Source organism: Schistocerca nitens, chromosome 10 (assembly GCF_023898315.1).
Source record: "Schistocerca nitens isolate TAMUIC-IGC-003100 chromosome 10, iqSchNite1.1, whole genome shotgun sequence".
Classification (NCBI taxonomy): Eukaryota; Metazoa; Arthropoda; class Insecta; order Orthoptera; family Acrididae; genus Schistocerca; species Schistocerca nitens.
In genome coordinates this window covers 95,118,715-95,138,341 of record NC_064623.1, presented here as the reverse complement: position 1 = coordinate 95,138,341, position 19,627 = coordinate 95,118,715, and the positions used below count along the sequence as shown (strand labels likewise).

At 47.4% G+C, this 19,627-nt stretch overlaps 1 protein-coding gene across 1 annotated transcript in view; it reads right to left on the bottom strand.

Moving 5' to 3' along the window:
* LOC126210072 (MD-2-related lipid-recognition protein-like) overlaps positions 1-19,627 on the bottom strand; it is an 84,518-nt gene that overhangs the window by 14,748 nt on the left and 50,143 nt on the right. The window contains exons 2-3 of the mRNA XM_049939194.1: positions 18,304-18,441; positions 7,455-7,624 (exon numbers count right to left, since the gene is read on the bottom strand). Of these exons, the coding sequence (XP_049795151.1) occupies positions 7,455-7,624; positions 18,304-18,441 (308 nt within the window). The remainder of the gene's footprint in view (positions 1-7,454; positions 7,625-18,303; positions 18,442-19,627) is intronic.

The following is a 19,627-nucleotide window of genomic DNA, read 5'->3' as shown; positions in this document are numbered from 1 at the left end:
GTCTGCTGGTACCGGACGCACGTACACACGATCCTTGATGGGGCTCCAAAGGAAAAAATCGGATGGGGTTAGGTCGGGTTGAACATCACTGTACCCAAGCGCTGGATAGGCCGCAAGGGGCCCAATGACAGGGCTTGCTTTGCAAGGCCTCCACGTTCACCCGACCTAACGACAAGCAATTGTTTCCTTTGGGGCTTCATCAAGGATCGTGTGTACGTGCCTCCGCTACCAGCACACCTTCCTGAATTAAGAAACCGGACTGAAGCAGCTATTTCTACAATTACTGAAGACACAACGTTTGGGAAGCACTCGGCTATACACTCAAGTGTGACAAATGATTTTCACATTGAACATTTATAAGGTTCTTGGTAAAACTGTTTGAGTTACTCTTTAATTGACGTATCATTTATAACTGTAAGTTTAATATAATAAATATTATAAAGCGTTAAAACCACGATATTCATTTATAAGCACACTGTATTAAGGCCTAATCGACGCTGTCCGGGGAGGTAACGCCTTATGCTTATGCAAGCCCGTACCGCTTTAGTGTCTGAGGGGTTACCGAACACATGAGGCGAACTTCGTGAACATGGCAATACCCTCATCAGGCCGTGTTATGGTGTAAGGGGGCATAACGTCACATGGTCGTACTGACGTCCAAATCATGGAACACGGTACACTCACCAGTCAAGTTGATTGTGACACTGTACCCCTTCCCCCTGTGCCTGTTTTCAGGGGTACATTTGACTCTGAGGTTATTTTTATGGGTGACAATGCGCGACCGCATCGAACTGCGCAGGTGGAGCAACTATTGGAAAGGGAGGATATTCGGCGAATGGACTGGCCTGCTCGCTCCACGGAGTTAAATCCCATCGACCACGAATGGGATGCGGTGGGGGACGTATTGCATCACGTGCTCAACCATCCAACATATGTAAATTGAAGGGGGATCACTGCTATCAGCTGCAGCGAGACATTGACCGGAATCAGCGGCGAGGAGCGAAAATGTGTACCGGACCGGGATTCCAACCCGGGATCTCCTACTTACTAAGCAGGCGTGGTAACTACTGCGCCATCCTGGACACAGCGTTATCACAACTGCGCAGACTGCCTCGGTACGCCTCACGGACGATCCACTGAGATATTCCAGCCTGTGGCTGCCACTATTTTCTCATGCCAGAAGCTCGCCTTGATGTAGCTTGATACACGTGAAATAGCATATGGTGCAAAAGTGGAGTGAGGAACAATCAGTAAATGGTACAGTATGTACCATACCCATGGGAGAGTCGTCCGGTTGTACTGAACTTGCTTCGGATTGGTCGTCACATTCGGGTGTTAGGCGCAAAATAGCCTAACTTCTTTAATTAATTATTTATATACTTTTCATTGTATTTAACCCAGTTTTCAGTATCACAATTTCTCGTGGCTACCCTACGAATCTACCGAGTTTGCTTATTAAATTTCACTAGTTTTGAGAAACGTAAGAGTAACGATATTACGAGGGTCACTCCAAAAGAAATGCACACTTTTTTGTAAAAATACAGTTTTCGTTCTGTATGTGTGAAAGTTTTACAGTGTGTAGATACATCCTTCCCGCTTGTTTTCAAACTTAGTTCAACCTGTTCCCGTGAGTGGCGCCGTCACAGCTTGTCTTCAAGATGGCTGCTACACTTGACGTTCGTCAGAAGCAACGTGCTGTCATAGAATTCCTGTGATGTGAAAACGAGACAGTGGGAAACATCCACAAGAGGTTGAGAAAGGTGTATGGAGATGCTGCTGTCGATCGCAGTACAGTTAGTCGGTGGGCAAGCAGGTTATGTGATGAAAGCGGGCACGGCAATATTGAGTACTGCGCACACTCCAGACAATGTGCAGAGAGTTACCGAATTGGTGACTGCCGACAGACGCATCACAGTGAACGAATTGTCACGCTACGTTGGGATAGGGGAAGGAAGTGTTTGCAGAATACTGGAAGTGTTGGCTTTAAAAAAGGTTTGTGCCAGGTGGATTCCCAGGATGTTGACAGTGGCTGACAAAGAAACAAGAAAAACGGTATGCAGTGAACTTTTGGAACAGTACGAGAATGGTGGATATGAATTTCTTGGAAGAATTGAGACAGGTGATGAAACATGGCTCCATCATTTTTCACCAGCGACAAAGAGACAATCAATGGAGTGGAATCATGCAAATTCACCCAAGAAAAAAAATCAAAACCACACCGTCTGCTGGAAAAGTTATGGCTACAGTGTTTTTCGATTCCGAAGGACTCTTGCTTGTGGACATCATACCAAGTTTAACCACCACAAATTCTGACGCGTATGTGACGACACTGAAGAAACTTCAAGCTCAACTGAGTTGTGTTCGACCACATCGGCGAAAGCAGGATGTTTTGCTGTTGCACGACAACGCATGGCCACATGTATGTCAAAAAACCACGGAAGCGATCACAAAACTCGGATGGACAACACTGAAACACCCACCTTACAGTCTTGACCTGGCTCCATGTGAGTATTATCTCTTTGGGAAACTGAAAGACTCTCTTCGTGGAACAAGGTTTGAAGATGATGACTCCCTTGTGCACGCTGCCAAACAGTGGCTCCAACAGGTCGGTCCAGAATTTTACCGTGCGGGTATTCAGGCGCTTGTTGGCGTAAGGCAGTTGAGAAGGATGGAAATTATGTGGAGAGATGAAAATATTGTTCCTAAATGATGTATCTACACAGTGTAAAAATTTCAAACATGTAGAATTAAATATGGATTTTTTAAAAAATAGTGTGCATTTCTTTTGGAGTGACCCTCATACAACTGCAGTGCTTCAGACACCTTTGGGTCGCTTTGGCGCGCCTGGGAGACCGAAGTACTTTGGCCGCTCCAGTCACTCTTTTTCGGCTGTTCACTGTTTCGGACGGACATGTTGTCCTCTATATCGGTAGTTACCAGAAAAGTTACTATTAAGAAAGGCATGTCGAGTGTTGTAAAAGACAGGGTAAAAAGTGATATTTTAAAATATAAATAAGCAGGATACATTAATGAGAGGTGTCGCCTACCATCATTGTCAGTACTATAGATCCTGCCCTCTGTAAATACAGAGACTAACCTGGGCAAGTGGCATCCCACATAAAAGCACAAACACAGGTTCACGTTCGAGATGACAGCATAGCAGCCTCCGTCGAAGAAGATCCCACGACCGACGAGCTGTCTTCTGCGCTGGGACCATAACTTTAGAAGACGACAGGTTGGTGGAAGAACGCTTAGGGACTCTTATTCAGTCTCTACACATCTCTCCAACTTCCAGATCTGACTTCCAACACGACAACGTATAATTTTATACCACACTCCCACCTAGCGCAACCTATCTGCAGTCCCTGTCCATTGTACTCCTGTTCGCTACTTAGAGATTTCCACAGGAGGTCGGACGTATTTGTGCATTCGCACTGAAGGAAGCGGATCCGTTGCCCAGCCAGGCTTATTTATTGTTTGAATGCATCATGTCTGCTCCTTCGACAGAACAGACATCACGCGGATACAGCAGCTGTGAAACACTACATGTACATGTAGTGTATCACATCTGCGGGATTTATAACTATCCAGAGCGACCTTAAGTGGAATGACCAAATGAAACAGATAGTGGGAAAAGCAGACACCAGACTCTGATTCATTGGAAGATTCTTAAAGAAATGTAACACATCCACGGGAGAAGTGGCTTATGAGGCGCTTGTTTGCCGATTCATCTATCTGGGATCCCTATCAGATAGGACTGACAGAGGAGATCCAACGAAGAGAGGCACGTTTCGTCACGGGACCGTTTAGCTGGCGAGAGAGCGTTACAGAGATGCTAAACAAACTCCACTGGCAGACGTTACAAGAGAGCCGTTGTGCATCACGGAGAGAGTTACTACTGAAATTTCGGGACAAAACTTTTCAGGAGTAGTCGGACAACATATTACTTCCCCACATCTCACCTATTGACCACGAGGAGAAAATTTGAGAAATTAGAGCCAATACAGAGGCTTACCGACAATCACTCTTCCCACGCTCTATTCGCGAGTGGAACGAGGTTGGAGGGATCAGATAGTGGTACCGAAATTGCCCTCCGCCACACACCATTAGGTGGCTTGCGTAGTATGATGTAGACGTAGATGCAGATGTGGTGTCTCTTCTGTCAAAGGAACAGACATGCATTCAAATAACCATTCAGCAATTGTCAAACGCACTGGTGGAGGGATGGAACACCCTACCACATGAACTCAATACCAATCTTGCGACCAACATGGGAGAACGTTGCATAGCATGCACTGCCGCGCGTGATGGTCACACATCCTGTTAAGAACCGTCTCTCGCCGTTTGTAACGTCCAGAGCATCATGATGACTCGCGCGGTGCCTCTGAAGAAAAGTGTCATTTCTTTGCGTCTCTCTGCGTATTTATTTCAGTTGCCGTCTGTACCATACTGTATCTGTTCTTTTTACGTAGGGTCCATGTTTCATCGAGCTATATTAGTTGGCAGTAACATGTCATGCGAAAGGTACTTTCACCCGCAAATTTTGCACACCAGTATATTTGGAAAAAAATATCCTCAGCGTAAGACAGAAACAAGTGGCGCAATCTTAAGACACTTGACAAGTACACTGCGTGATCAAAAGTATCCGGACACCTGGATGAAAAATGACTTACAAGTTCGTGGCACCCTCCATCGGTAATACTGGAATTCCATATGGTGTTGGCTCACCATTAACCTTGACAGCTTTCACTCTCGCAGGCATACGTTCAATCAGGTGCTGGAAGGTGTTTTGGGGAATGGCAGCCCATTCTTCACGGAGTGCTGCACTGACGAGTGGTATCGATGTCTGCCGGTTCCAAAGGTGGCCTTTAGCATTCAGGTCAGGACTCTGTGCAGGCCAGTCCATTAGAGGGATGTTATTGTCGTGTAACCACTCCGCCACAGGCCGTGCATTATGAACAGGTGGTCGATCGTGTTGAAAGATGGAATCGCCATCCCTGAATTGCTCTTCAACAGTGGGGAGCAAGAAGGTGCTTAAAACATCAATGTAGGCCTGTGCTGTGATAGTGCCACGCAAAACAACGAGGGGTGCAAGTTCAAAATGGTTCAAATGGCTCTGAGCACTATGGGACTCAACATCTGAGGTCATCAGTCCCCTAGAACGTCGAACTACTTAAACCTAACTAACCTAAGGACATCACACACATCCATGCCCGAGGCAGGATTCGAACCTGCGACCGTAGCGGTCACGCGGTTCCGGACTGAAGTGCCTAGAACCGCACGGCCACCGCAGCCGGCCTGATGGTGCAAGTCTCCTCCCTGAAAAACACTACCACACCATAACACCACCGCCTCCGAATTTTACTGTTGGCACCGCATACGCTGGCAGATGACGTTCACCGGGCATTCGCCATTTACTGCCGTGATGCGTGGCGTATGAGCAGCCACTCGACCATGAAATCCAAGTTTTCTCACCTCCTGGCTAACTGTCATAGTACTTGCAGTGCATCAGGATGCAGTTTGGAATTCCTGGATAAATGTCTGCCTATTACACATCACTACCCTCTTCATCTGTCGGCGGTCTCTGTCAGTCAACAGACGAGGTCGGCCTGTACGCTTTTGTGCTGTACGTATCCCTTCATGTTTCCACTTCACTATCACATCGGAAACAGTGGACTTAGGGATGTTTGGGTGTGTGGAAATTTCGCGTACAGAAATATGACACAAGTGACACCCAATGACCTGACCACGTTCGAAGTTCGTGAGTTCCGCGGAGCGCCCCATTCTGCTCCCCCACGATGTCTAATGACTACTGAGGTCGCTGATATGGAGTACCTGGCAGTAGGTGGCAGCACAATGCACCTAATATGAAAAACGTATGTTTTGTGGGGGGTCCGGATACTTTGGATCACGTAGTGTACTTGCGAGGATGGTGCTATTGCTCTTCGGATCATTAATTCCGTTTTTCCGTGATTTTGCTAAATCGCTTAAGGTGGATGTTCCTTTGAAACGACGCAGCCGATTTTCTTCCCCATGCAGTGTATCTGTCCTCCTTCTCTGTTGATCTCCACGTCTCAGTTACTTCGTTATTCCCATTCATACCCCTTCCAGTGCTGGGGACGCGGAGGGATGCAAAGTAAAAACAATTCAAAACGACGAATGTTTTAGTCACCTAATTACACATGGACCTCAATTTGTGAAAAATCACATAAAACATATACCGTCTGCACAAAAGAAGCTTGACACCTATTGTTGTTGTGGTCTTCAGTCCAGAGACTAGTTTGATGCAGCTCTCCATGCTACTCTATCCTGTGCAAGCTTCTTCATCTCCAAGTACCTACTGCAACCTACATTCCTCCGAATCTGGTTAGTGTATTCATCTCTTGCTCTCCCTCTACGATTTTTACCCTGCGCGCTGCCCTCCGATACTAAATTGGTGATCACTTGATGCCTCAGAACATTTCCTACCAACCGATCCCTTCTTGTTGTCAAGTTGTGCCACAAATTTATCTTCTCTGCAATTATATTCAATAACTCCTCATTAGTTATGTGATCTATCCATCTAATCTTCAGCATTCTTCTGTAGCGCCACATTTCGAAAGCTTCTATTCTCTTCTTGTTTAAAATATTTATCGTCCATGTTTCACTTCCATGCACTCCATACAAATACTTTCAGAAAGGAAACAAAAGGAAAATTTGGAGTAGGAATTAAAATCCATGGAGAAGAAAGAAACTTTGAGGTTTGTCGATGACATTGTAATTCTGTCGGAGGACCTGGAAGAGCAGTTGAACGGAATGGACAGTGTCTTAAAAGGAGGATATAAGATGAACACCAATAAAAGCAAAACGAGGATAGTGGAATGTAGTCGAATTCAATCAGGTGATGCTGGGAGAATTAGATTGGTAAATGAGACACTTAAACTAGTAAATGAGTTTTGATATTTGGGAAGTAAAATAATTGATGATGATCGAAGTTGAGAGGATATAAAATGTAGACTCTCAATGGCAAGGAAAGCGCTTCTGAAGAAGAGAAATTTGTTAACATAGAGTACAGATTTAAGCGCCAGTACCTCGTCTCCTACTTTTCCAACTTCACAAAAGCTCTTCTGCGAACCTTGAAGGAGAGCTTCTGTGAAGTTTGAAAAGTAGGAGGCGAGGTACTGGCGGAAGTAAACCTGTGAGGACGGGGCGTGAGTCGTGCTTCGGCAGCTTAGATGGTAGAGCACTTGCCCGTGAAAGGCAAAGGTCCCGAGTTCGAGTCTCGGTCCGGCACACAGTTTTAATCTGCCAGGAAGTTTCAAGCCTAGTATGTTATACGATATGAAGTACCCTCTACGACGCTCTTCTGGCTTCCGGAGTACGGTTGTAGGCGTAAATGCTACTCTGAGCTGAAGAGGTTGGCTCCATCGAACCAGTCAGTATGTTGACGAGATGAAGAGCAGAGATTGTCGTACCGTGGGTATCCGGCGGCCCAGGGTGAGGTTGAACGTGTAGTTGCTGGTCTGGCCCCCGGTGACCGGGCAGCTGGTGAAGTGGCAGGCGTCCGTGTCCATGCCCTCGAACTTGGCGTTCATCAGGGGGCCCTTCCAGGAAGCCACGCTCACCAGCTCGTCCGCGCTCTCGTCTGCAACACAAAACACTACACGTAAATGCTCGCCCACATGTCACTGGAACTCATGGGGGGAATTGTCACACTTATGTCGAAACTCAAGGTATTTCTTTCCAGTCATAATTAACGTCAGTTACAGGGTGATAATTGAGGTATATGAGAAAAGACGAAATTAATTACAAACTATGGCGTGCACACACTTTATTCAACATATAAACTTCACTACAGATATTCGGATTTAGGTTATGAGATGTTCGATATGCCTGCCATCATCGGCGATAATGTGGCGGAGACGAATGGCGACATTCTGCATGACCCGCTGAAGCGTCGGGACATCGTTGCTGTCGATGACCTCCGCAATGACTGGGCCCCAGAATGAGATTTTCACTCTGCAGCGGGGTGTGCGCTGATAAGAAAAACTTCCTGGCAGATTAAAAGTGTATGTCGGACCGCGACTCGAATTCAGGACCTTTGCCTTTCGCGGACAAGTGCTCTACTAACTGAGCTACCCAAGCACGACTCACGCCCCGTCTTCACAGCTTTACTTCTACCAGTACCTAGTCTCCTACCTTCCAAACTTCACAGAAACTCTCCTGCGAACCTTGCAGAACTAGCACTCCTAAAAGAAAGGATATTGCGTAGACATGGCTTAGCCACAGCCTGGGGGATGTTTCCAGAATATGGGCTGATATGAAACTTCCTGGCAGATTAAAAGTGTGTGCCGGACCGAGACTCGAACTCGGGACCTTTGCCTTTCGCGGGCAAGTGCTTTACCAAGAGAGCTCCCTCGCAGGAGAGCTTCTGTGAAGTTTGCAAGGTAGGAGACGAGGTACTGGCAGAAGCAAAGCTGTGAGGACGGGGGGTGAGTCGTGCTTGGGTAGCTCAGTTGGTAGAGCAATTGCCCGCGAAAGGCAAAGGTCCCGACTTCGAGTCTCGGCCCGGCACACAGTTTTAATCTGCCAGGAAGTCTCCTGAGTGGCTGTTTTCAGTTGAGCAATGGTTTTGGGGTTAATGCTATACACCTTGTCTTTAATATAGCCCCACAAAAATGAGTCACATGTGTTCACATCCGGATTATATGGCGGCCAATCGAAGCCCATGCCAGAGGCCTCTGGTTACCCCAGAGCCAGAATGCGCTCCCCAAAGTGCTCCTCTATGACGTCAAACAATCTCCTGCTTCGACGGGGTTGAGCTCCGTCTTGCATGAAGCACATCTTGTCGAAATCAGGGAAATAATGGGGATGAAATCATCTTCCAAAACCTTCCATACTGTTCAGTAGTCACAATGCCATCAAGGAATATCGCACCGTTATTCCGTGACTGGACACTGCACACCACACCCATTGAGGGTGAAGAGACTTCTCGATCGTGAAATGGGGATTTTCACTCCCAAAAATGCGTCAAGTTTGCTTATTGATGAACCCATCCAAATCAAAGTGGGCTTCGTCGCTAAATCAAACGATGCATGCGCATACTAATTCCCATCACGCCCCGCGACCAGTCGTGCAGTTTGAACGCCCTAACGCAAACCGTCAAGAAGTTGTGAGGATTTTATTTCATATAGTTCAGTAATTGTCACCCTGTAAAACCCACATGCAAAATATTGGCTGCTGACGTGAACTGGAAATTACTGAATAAACAGTTAAATATGATGTGACTTCTGAAATTTTCCCGGCGTATTTCTTCTTCTAATAATTTCCGGGTATGCAGCCGGATCCCGTCGACATTCTGCCACGATATTTCGGCCCAGAGACGTCCGGCCATCATCAGGTGAGTACACAACTACTGAAGAGCCCAGGTGCAGTCGCGGTATTTATGCCGAATCTCGCGCATGCGAAATGTACTGGCATCCTACAGCGCATGCGTCAGGTGTTGACATGCGCAGCATAGCCGAGTTGTACGTGCTGCCCTCGGTGGTGAAAATAAAGGTTCATCTAGTCATAGAGTATCGAATGACACTGTCGATTCCGCTGTGATAAAAATTGGAATCCTGTTATTAAAATTATACAATCACAGCGGAATCGACAGTGTCATTCGATACTCAATGACTAGGTGAACCTATATTTTCACCACCGAGGGCAGCACGTACAACTCGGCTATGCTGCGCATGTCAACACCTGACGCATGCGCTGTAGGATGCCAGTACATTTCGCATGCGCGAGATTCGGCATAAATACCGCGACTGCACCTGGGCTCTTCAGTAGTTGTGTACTCACCTGATGATGGCCGGACGTCTCTGGGCCGAAATATCGTGGCAGAATGTCGACGGGATCCGGCTGCATACCCGGAAATTATTAGAAGAAGAGTTAAATATGACTTTTTCGCAGGATTTGTGCGCTTGAAACTGGTTTGAACCTACTTAGCAACAGTTTATCGTAGGTCGCTGGAGCAACGAAGGGTACCTAGCGATTGGAAAAAAGCGCTGGTCACTCCCATTTCAAAAAAGGGCCGCAAGACAGCTGCACACAATTATAGACCTGTATCGTCAATGTCAATCTGTAGAATTGTGGAACATGTTTTACACTCAAGAATTATGACGTTTTTGGAGAATGAAACTCTCCTCTATAATAGCCTACACGGATTGGGTAAACTGGAACCTCGCGAAACTCAGCTCGCTCTGTTCTTCCATGAGATCCACAGCGCAGTGGACAACGCCGCTCAGACTGATGCCGTGTTCCTTGACTTCAGGAAGGCATTTGACGCCGACCCACGCTGCCGTTTAGAGAAACAAACTACGAGCTTATCGATGTGATAGTGAAGTGGAAACTTGAAGGGACACGTACAGCACAAAAGCGTACAGGCCGACTACGTCTTTTGACTGACTGAGACCACCGACAGTTGAAGAGGGTCGTCATATGTAATAGGCAAACATCTGTCCAGACCGTCACTCAGGAATTCCAGTCCAGACCGTCACAAAGGAATTCCAAACTGCATGAGGATTCACGACAAGTACTACGACAGAGGCGGGAGGTGAGAAAACTTGGGTTTCATGGTTTAGCAGTTGCTCATAAGCCACACATCACGCCGGTAAATGCCAAAAGACGCCTCGCTCGGGGTAAGGAGCGTAAACATTGGACGATTGAACAGTGGACAAACATTGTATGGAGTGACGAATAACGGTACACAATGTGGCGATCGGAAGGCGGGCTCTGGGTTATGGCGAATGCCCGGTGAACGTCATCTGCCAGCGTGTGTAGTGCCAACAGTAAAATTCGGAGGTGGTGGTGTTATAGTGTGGTCGTGTTTCTCATGGAGTGGGCTTGCACCACTTGTTTTGCGTGCTACTATCACAGCACAGGCCTACATTGATGTTTTAAGCACCTACTTCCTTCATACTGTTGAAGAGCAATTCGGGGATGGCGATTGCATCTTTCAACACGATAGAACACCTGTTCATAATGTACGGCCTGTGGTGGAGTAGTTACACGACAATAACATCCCTGTAATGCCCTGCACAGAGTTCTGATCTGAATCCTACAGAACACCTTTGGGACGTTTTGGGACGCCAACTTCGTGCCAGATCTCACCGACCGACGTCGATACCTCTCCTCAGTGCGGCACTCCGTGAAGGATGGACTGCCATTCCCCAAGAAACCTTGCAGCGCCTGATTGAACGCATGCCTGCGAGAGTGGAAGCTGTTATCAAGGCTAAGGGTGGGCCAACACAATATTGATTTCCAGAATTACCGATGGAGGGCGTCACGAACTTGTAAGTAATTTTCAGGCAGGTGTATGGATACTTCTGATCACATAGTGTACTTGCGGTGAGACAGTCGCAATTTCTAAAGTCCATCGCCGTGTGCTCTGGCCTGCCGAAGAGCACCACAATCCCGCGTCCACAGATAAACCATGAAAATCCGCCGCATTACGCCACACACAGACAAACCCAGCCTGCGGGCAGATCGGTGAGACTAGATCCGACAGGCAGGGCCCACACATTATTGGGAAACTATGAGTTCAGATCGGCAGGCCCGATCCGTTAGAGACACCCACAGAAATGGCCTGCGGTTTTGGCTAATCGTGGAAGTCCAGTCGTGTGGCCAGCTATTCACGTGTCACAGACATCATGTTCATGAAATGAGACCGCGTTGATCAATTCGTGCAAACGATAACTGGCACAACTACTCTGAGAATCAGTACTTACACTACTGGCCATTAAAATTGCTACACCACGGAGATGACGTGCTACAGACGCGAAATTTAATCGACAGGTAGAAGATGCTGTGATATACAAATGATTAGCTTTTCAGAGAATTCACACAAGATTGGCGCCGGTGGCGACATCTACAACGTGATGGCATGAGGAAAGTTTCCAACCAATTTCTCATACACAAACAGCAGTTGGCCGGCGTTGCCAGCGGAAACGTTGTTGTGATGCCTCGTGTAAGGAGGAGAAATGCGTACCATCACGTTTCCGACTTTGATAAAGGTCGGATTGCAGCCTATTTCGATTGCGGTTTATCGTATCGCGACATTGCTGCTCGCGTTGGTCGAGATCCAATGACTGTTAGCAGAATATGGAATCGGTGGGTTCAGGAGGGTAATACGGAACGCCGTGCTGGATCCCAACGGCCTCGTATCACTAGCAGTCGAGATCTGCATGGCTGTAACGGATCGTGCAGTCACATCTCGATCCCTCAGTCAACAGATGGGGGATCATCTGCACGAACAGTTCGACGACGTTTGCAGCAGCATGGACTATCAGCTCGGAGACCATGACTGCGGTTACCCTTGACGCTGCATCACAGAACGGATCGCCTGCGATGGTGTACTCAACGACGAACCTGGGTGCACGAATGGCAAAACGTCATTTTTACGGATGAATCCAGGTTCTGTTTACAGCATCATGATAGCCACATCCGTGTTTGGCGACATCGCGGTCAACGCACATTGGAAGCGTGTATTCGTCATCGGCATACTGGCGTATCACCCGGCGTGATGGTATGGGGTGCCATTGGTTACACGTCTCGGTCACCTCTCGTTCGCATTGACGGCACTTTGAACAGTGGACGTGTTACGACCCGTGGCTCTACCCTTCATTCGATCCCTGCGAAACCCTACATTTCAGCAGGATAACGCACGACCGCATGTTGCAGGTCCTGTACGGGCCTTTCTGGATACAGAAAATGTTCGACTGCTGCCCTGGCCAGCACATTCTCCAGATCCCTCACCAACTGAAAACGTCTGGTCAATGGTGGCCGAACAACTGGCTCGTCACAATACGCCAGTCACTACTCTTGATGAACTGTGGTATCGTGTTGAAGCTGCATGGGCAGCTGTACCTGTACACGCCATCCAAGCTCTGTTTCACTCAATGCCCAGGCGTATCAAGGCCGTTATTACGGCCAGAGGTAGTTGTTCCGGGTTCTGATGTCTCAGGATCTATGCACCCAAATTGCGTGAAAATGTAATCACATGTCAGTTCTAGTATAATATATTTGTCCAATGAATACCCGTTTATCAACTGCATTTCTTCTTGGTGCAGCAATTTTAGTGGCCAGTAGTGTATAAGGAAAGGTAGCAGATCACCGTAAAGATAATCGGTGAGCCACAGGCAAGGACATAGGAAAGACAATCACACTCTCACAACTAAATTTTTGGCCATAGGCTTTGTCAGAAAACAAGAGCGCACACATTCACACAGTCAGTCAGACACAACTCATGCACAGACGACCATTGTGTCTCCGGCTGCTGCGTCAACAAGCTCTGAGACCCAGATCCAAACAAACCACTCCTCACGCCCCCCTGCCTCTCATCGGCAGCTGCCAGGCTAGCAGCAAGTAGGGGCGGAGCATGAGATCTCAGTAAACAAACAGTTTCATGCTACTCAAACCAAAACGAGATTTTTCCAATGTTTTTTTTTTCAAATTTCGCTTATTTCTCTCATACGTTTGAAATTCCCTGATTTCCATAACTTGTGACAAGCCTGCCCATTCAGAATCGGCACGAAATGGCCTTAGGGTTTGGTAGAAAGGGCGTCAATGAAACCATTCCTTCCCCTGGGACGTGATGAGTATCAAGACAATGTGCTTGACAACCTTTGAGACTGCCAACACCTCTTAGACAGGTCAGCCCTTCTCGAAGTGGGCTAGCAACCCCACTAAACGCGGACTCCACCGTTGGTGTGCAGTGCAACTGCAGTTTTTGTTGTGGTGTACAGCTTGTAACCAATAGAGACTGCTTAAAACCATTGAAAGAAATTAGAGCGTGATCCGAAGCAGCAGAGAGTGCATATCCTTTCTCAGCCCTCTTATTCGCACCCTCCTGTGGCGTGATCATGGAGAAGTGCGATATTGACAAATGAATGAATAAAATGGCAAAGGGGCTCTCAAAGACACCTAAGATCGGCAAACCCTTGCTGGGACACGCCCACCTTTATTGAGATTTTTAAAAATGTAAATTGAGAGAGACAACCTGTGCAGTAGTCGCACATGCCTGCAGGCATGCAACCTCTTGACGCCACTACGATTCCAGTTGCCTGCCTGCAGGCCCCTATGACTACTTTTTTTAGACAACATAGTTGTATGGAGATAAACAGCGATTAATTTACTTATAATCAATTATTCAAAATGACAGTCACAATCGCACTATTTACTTTGCCGCCAACCGGTTTCAACCCGCGATAGGGTCATCTTCAGGCCAATTTACACCATTTGGTCGATCGCTGGAGTCGTCACCCTGCCTGTGCACGGTTGGTAACTGCGACCCAATGGTGTAAATTGCCCTGAAGATGACCCCATCGCGGGTTGAAACCGGTTGGCGGCAAAGTAAATAATGCGATTGTGACTGTCATTTTGGATAATTGATCCTATGACTACTTCGCAGATTGTGTCTCTAAACCCACATTTTTAAAATTCTCAGTAAAGGATGGCAGGTGTCATTGACTATTTTGTCGAACCATGTGAGAGGGGGCTGTTAGTGACCTTCTGCCATTTTATTTACTCATTTGTCAATGTCATGCCTCCCCCCATCTCCCCACCCCCGCTGAGACCTCGCCATAGGAGGGCGCAAGATGGCTGAGAAATGGTATGTTTCCCTTGCTGCTTCGGATCATCTTCAAATTTCGTTGAACGGTTTCGAACCATCCCTAGTGGACCCAATTTCTAAAAGAGAGAAAAATTGCTGTCGCACTGCAGGTGGCAGAAATCACCGAATATTTAGTCGAACTGGGGGAGCTGTTAGTGGCCCTTTGTTATTTTATTTACTCATTCGTCAATGTCACGCCTTCCCCCCTCCCCACCCCTCTCTGTGAACACGGCATAGGAGGGCGCAAGAGGGCTGAGAAATCATATGCACCCTTTGCTGCTTCTGATCACATTCAAATTTCGTCAAATGGTTTTGAACCGTTGCTGTCGTACTGCACACCACAGGGGTGGGATCACCAGGATGTGTCAGCAGTATCAAAGATGATCGTCGTCCAGTTGCTCATCACACTGCGAACTATCGTTTGAGACCGCGAAATGTGTGGGAATCAACGACCTAACGAAAGGGGTGGTTTCTTTCACGCCCGTTATGCCATCCTCTGAGGCCTCTTCATGTCGATATGCCTGAAATATTTTCCTGGGACACCCCTAAAAAAACCGCGTGATTTCAGTGCTGGGCGTCAAAGTTCAGATATCCATCGAAGAGGCGTCAAAAGAAGGGGTGAAATGTGGGTAAGAGAGAATGTGACGAGCTTCCCATCGTGTGATACGTCCAGAGTGGCGTTGTGCAGATTTTTGGTAAAATTTGCTGTTAATGTGACATCATCAACACACCTTACACGTCACGTGGACTACTGAGCTGTGACCCTTTTCCTGCATGTGTCGACACCTTGATGTTTGGAGTGTCGCCGAGGCAGAAGGTGACAGCGCAAGGCGCCACGCTTTTTCATCGTCACAGACTACGGTTGTTGGCACCTTTGAGCAAAATTTAAAATATATGAAGATGGTATCTGTTCTTTCGAACATGTCCGACCGAAAGAACAGATACCATCGGTCACCGTGCCGCTCTCTAGAATGAAATGATAATTAAATCAAGACCTTAAGCTGACGACAGGCGTTGATATACATCAACGGGCACAGTTGAAAATGTGTGCCCCAACTGGGACTTGAACCCGGTTCAAAAAAATGGTTCAAATGGCTCTGAGCACTATGGGACTTAACATCTATGGTCATCAGTCCCCTAGAACTTAGAACTACTTAAACCTAACTAACCTAAGGACATCACACAACACCCAGTCATCACGAGGCAGAGAAAATCCCTGACCCCGCCGGGAATCGAACCCGGGAACTCGGGCGTGGGAAGCGAGAACGCTACCGCACGACCACGAGCTGCCTACCTTGAACACGGGATCTCCTGCTTACATGGCAGATGCTCTATCCATCTGAGCCAGCGAGGACACAGAAGATAGTACGAGTGCAGGGATTTATCCGTTGCACGCTCCCCGTGAGACCCACATTCCCAACTTAATGTCCACACACTACATTCGTAGTGTCCCTGCCCATTACACTCATTGATTTAATTATCATTTCATTCTAGAGAGTTGCACGGTAACCGATGGTATCTGTTATTTCGAACATGTCCGAAAGAACATATACCATCTTCATATAGTTAAGGCTAATTGTCCATTGACCTTCTTCTGTGCAGATACATACACATTGCCCGAACTCTTACGGGACTTGGTAAGATTGTCTGCCACGAGTGATGAGTGTAATGGGCAGGGGCACTACGAATGTAGTGTGTGGACAGTAAGTTGGGAATGTGGGTCTCACGGGGAGCGTGCAACGGATAAATCCCTGCACTCGCACTATCCTCTGTGGCCTCGGTGGCTCAGATGGACAGAGCGTCTGCCATGTAAGCAGGAGATCCCGGCTTCGAGTGCCGGTCAGGGCACACATTTTCAGCTTTGCCCGTTGCAGTATATCAACGCCTGTCGGCAGATTAGGGTCTTGATTTAATTATCATTTCATAATTTAAAACGTTGCAATGGGAGACTGTTGCCGGGTTTTGTAAAACTGATCCTTCAATTCCGTTAAGCAGTGTAATTCGATGCGATAATATGGAGCGGAGCAGGCCACAGGATTAACAATGAAACTTGAACACTGCTTGATCTACTGGTGGAAGGTGTAATACACTGAAGAGCCAAAGAAACTGGTACACCTGCCTAATATCGTATAGGGCCCCGTGAGCACGCAGAAGTGCCGCAACACGACGTGACATGGACTCGACTAATGTCTGAAGTTGCGCTGGTGAGAACTGACACCAAGAATCCTGCAGGTTTGTCCATAAACCCGTAAGAGTACGAGGGGGTGGAGATCTCTTTGGAAACAGCACGTTGCAAGGCATCCCAGATATGCTCAATAATGTTCATGTCTGGGCAGTTTGTGGCCAATGGACGCGCTTAAACTAAAAAGAGTGTTTCTGGAGCCACTCTGCAGCAATTCTGGACGTGTGGGGGTGTCGCATTGTCCTGCTGGAATTGCCCGCGTCCGATGGACATCAATGGATGCAGGTGATGAGACGGGATGCTTACGTGCTTGTCACCTGTCAGATAGGTATCTAAAAGTACCAGGGGTCCCATATCACTCCAACTGCACACGCCCCACTCCATTACAGAGCCTCGACCAGCTTGAACAGTCTCTGCTGACTGCTGACATGCAGGGTCCATGGATTCATGAGGCTGTCTCCACACCTGTACATGTCCATCCGCTCGATACAATTTGAAACGAGACTCGTTCGCCAGGCAACATATTTCCAGTCATCAACAGTGCAATGTCGCGTAAGTCGAGGCGAGGCGTAAGTCTTTGTGTCGTGCACTCATCAACAGTACACGATTGGGCGTTCGGCTCCGAAAGCACATATCAATGATGTTTCGTTGAATGGTTCTCACGCTGACACTTGTTGATGGTCCAGCACTGAAATCTGCAGCAATTTGCGGAAGGGTTGCACTTTTGTCACGTTAACAATTCTCTTCAGCCATCGTTGGTCCCTTTTTTGCAGGATCTTTTCCTGGCCACAGTGATGACTGAGGTCTGATGTTTCACCGGATTCCTGATACTCACGATACACTCGTGAAACGGTCGCACAGGAAAAATCCTCACTTCATCGCTGCCTCGGAGATGCTGTGTCTCATCGCTCGTGCACCGGCTATAACACCATGCTCAAACGCACTTAAATCTTGATAGCCTGCCAATTAACCGATCTGCGCCAGACACTTGTTGTCTTATATAGACTGTTTACATATCTCTGTATTTGAATACCTATATCAGTTTCTTTGGCGCTTCATTGAATTAGAAGTCTGTAAAACATTAGCGGGACCGAGCAAGGTGGCGCAATGGTTAGCACACTGTACTCGCATTCGGAAGGACGACGGTTCAAACCCGCGTCCAGCCATCCCGATTTAGGTTTTTCATGATTCTCTTAAATCACTTCAGGCAAATGCAGGGATGGTTCCTTTGGAAGGGAAATGCCGACTTTCTTCCCTATCTTTCCCTAATGCGATGGGACCGATGACTTATTTGGTTCCCCCCCCCCCCCCCCTCCACCTAAGTTGAACCAAGCAATCAACCATTAGCGAGGTTCCTTTTACTAGTGAGACAGTAATACATAGCAATAACATGCAATAAATTCCCACTACTTCAGTGATAAGCCAATGCAGGATACATGTGACTGAGTGGTAGAGAAAGGGTCAGAGAGTTGTGGTTGCCACTGACCTGGAGTGTAGGTGAAGGAGATGCCAGCGCTGCGGCCCTTGGCCAGCCTGCAGGGTTTGTTCTGGGCCGCCTCCCTGCACGGGTTCACCGTTACCCGGCCGATGCTGCAGTTGCGCGACGTGCCCACGTCATCCAGCCCTGAAACACAACACACGCACACATTCAGCCCAGCAGACAACTCGAATCGAGTGCGCATCGTGTCCATCGTCTTCAGCACTCGTCATTGGCAACGAGCCTAAGTTTGTGATGTAACTGGTAATACAGGACGACAAATTATTGAATTACATGAAAAAAAACCTACTTCAGTTATAAACTACGGCACGCACACACTTTATTCAACACATAAACGTCAGTACAGATATTCGGATTTAGGCTATGACATGTTCGATATGGCTGCCATCATTGGCGATGATGTGGCGCAAACGAATAGGGGTAATTCTGCATGACCCGCTGAAGTGTCGGAACATCGATTCTGTCGATGACCTGCTGAATCGCTGTTTTCCTCTCACAAGGGAACCTCCCCATCGCACCCCCCTCAGATTTAGTTATAAGTTGGCACAGTGGATAGGCCTTGAAAAACTGAACACAGATCAATAGAGAAAACAGGAAGAAGTTGTATGGAACTATGAAAAAAATAAGCAAAATATACAAACTGAGTAGTGCATGCGGAGCATAGGCAATATCACGGACAATATCAGGTCAGAGGCGCCGTGGTCCCGTGGTTAGCGTGAGCACCTGCGGAAGGAGAGGTCCTGGGTTCGAGTCTTCCTTCGAGTTAAAATTTCAATTTCTTTATTTTCGCAAAGTTATGATCTGTCCATTCGTTCATTGACGTCTCTGTTCACTGTAATAAGTTTAGTGTCTGTGTTTTGCGACCGCACCGCAAAAACCGCGCGAATAGTAGACGAAAGGACGTGCCTCTCCCAGGGGAACCGAAAACATTTGATCGCAAGGTCATAGGTCAACCGATTCCTCCACAGGAAAACACGTCTGATATATTCTATACGACACTGGTGACGGCATGTGCTTCACGTGACAGGAATATGTTGTCGACCCACCTAACTTGTACACTTGGCGAAAGGGTAAAAAGATTCTTCTACCTCGCCCGATTTAGGTTTTCTTGTGGATGTGATAATCACTCCCAAAAAAGTGATGAAAACATAAGAGTTTGTCACATAAACTGCAACAGATGAATGCAACAGTTTCACAGTCGCACAGTTTTCCCTGTGCTCTGTCAAAACATACGTTTTTAACGTTTTCAATTTTTTCCGCGTGTAGACCGTCAAATCCTGCATATGTCCAAGTAAATCTGAACATGTCCTGG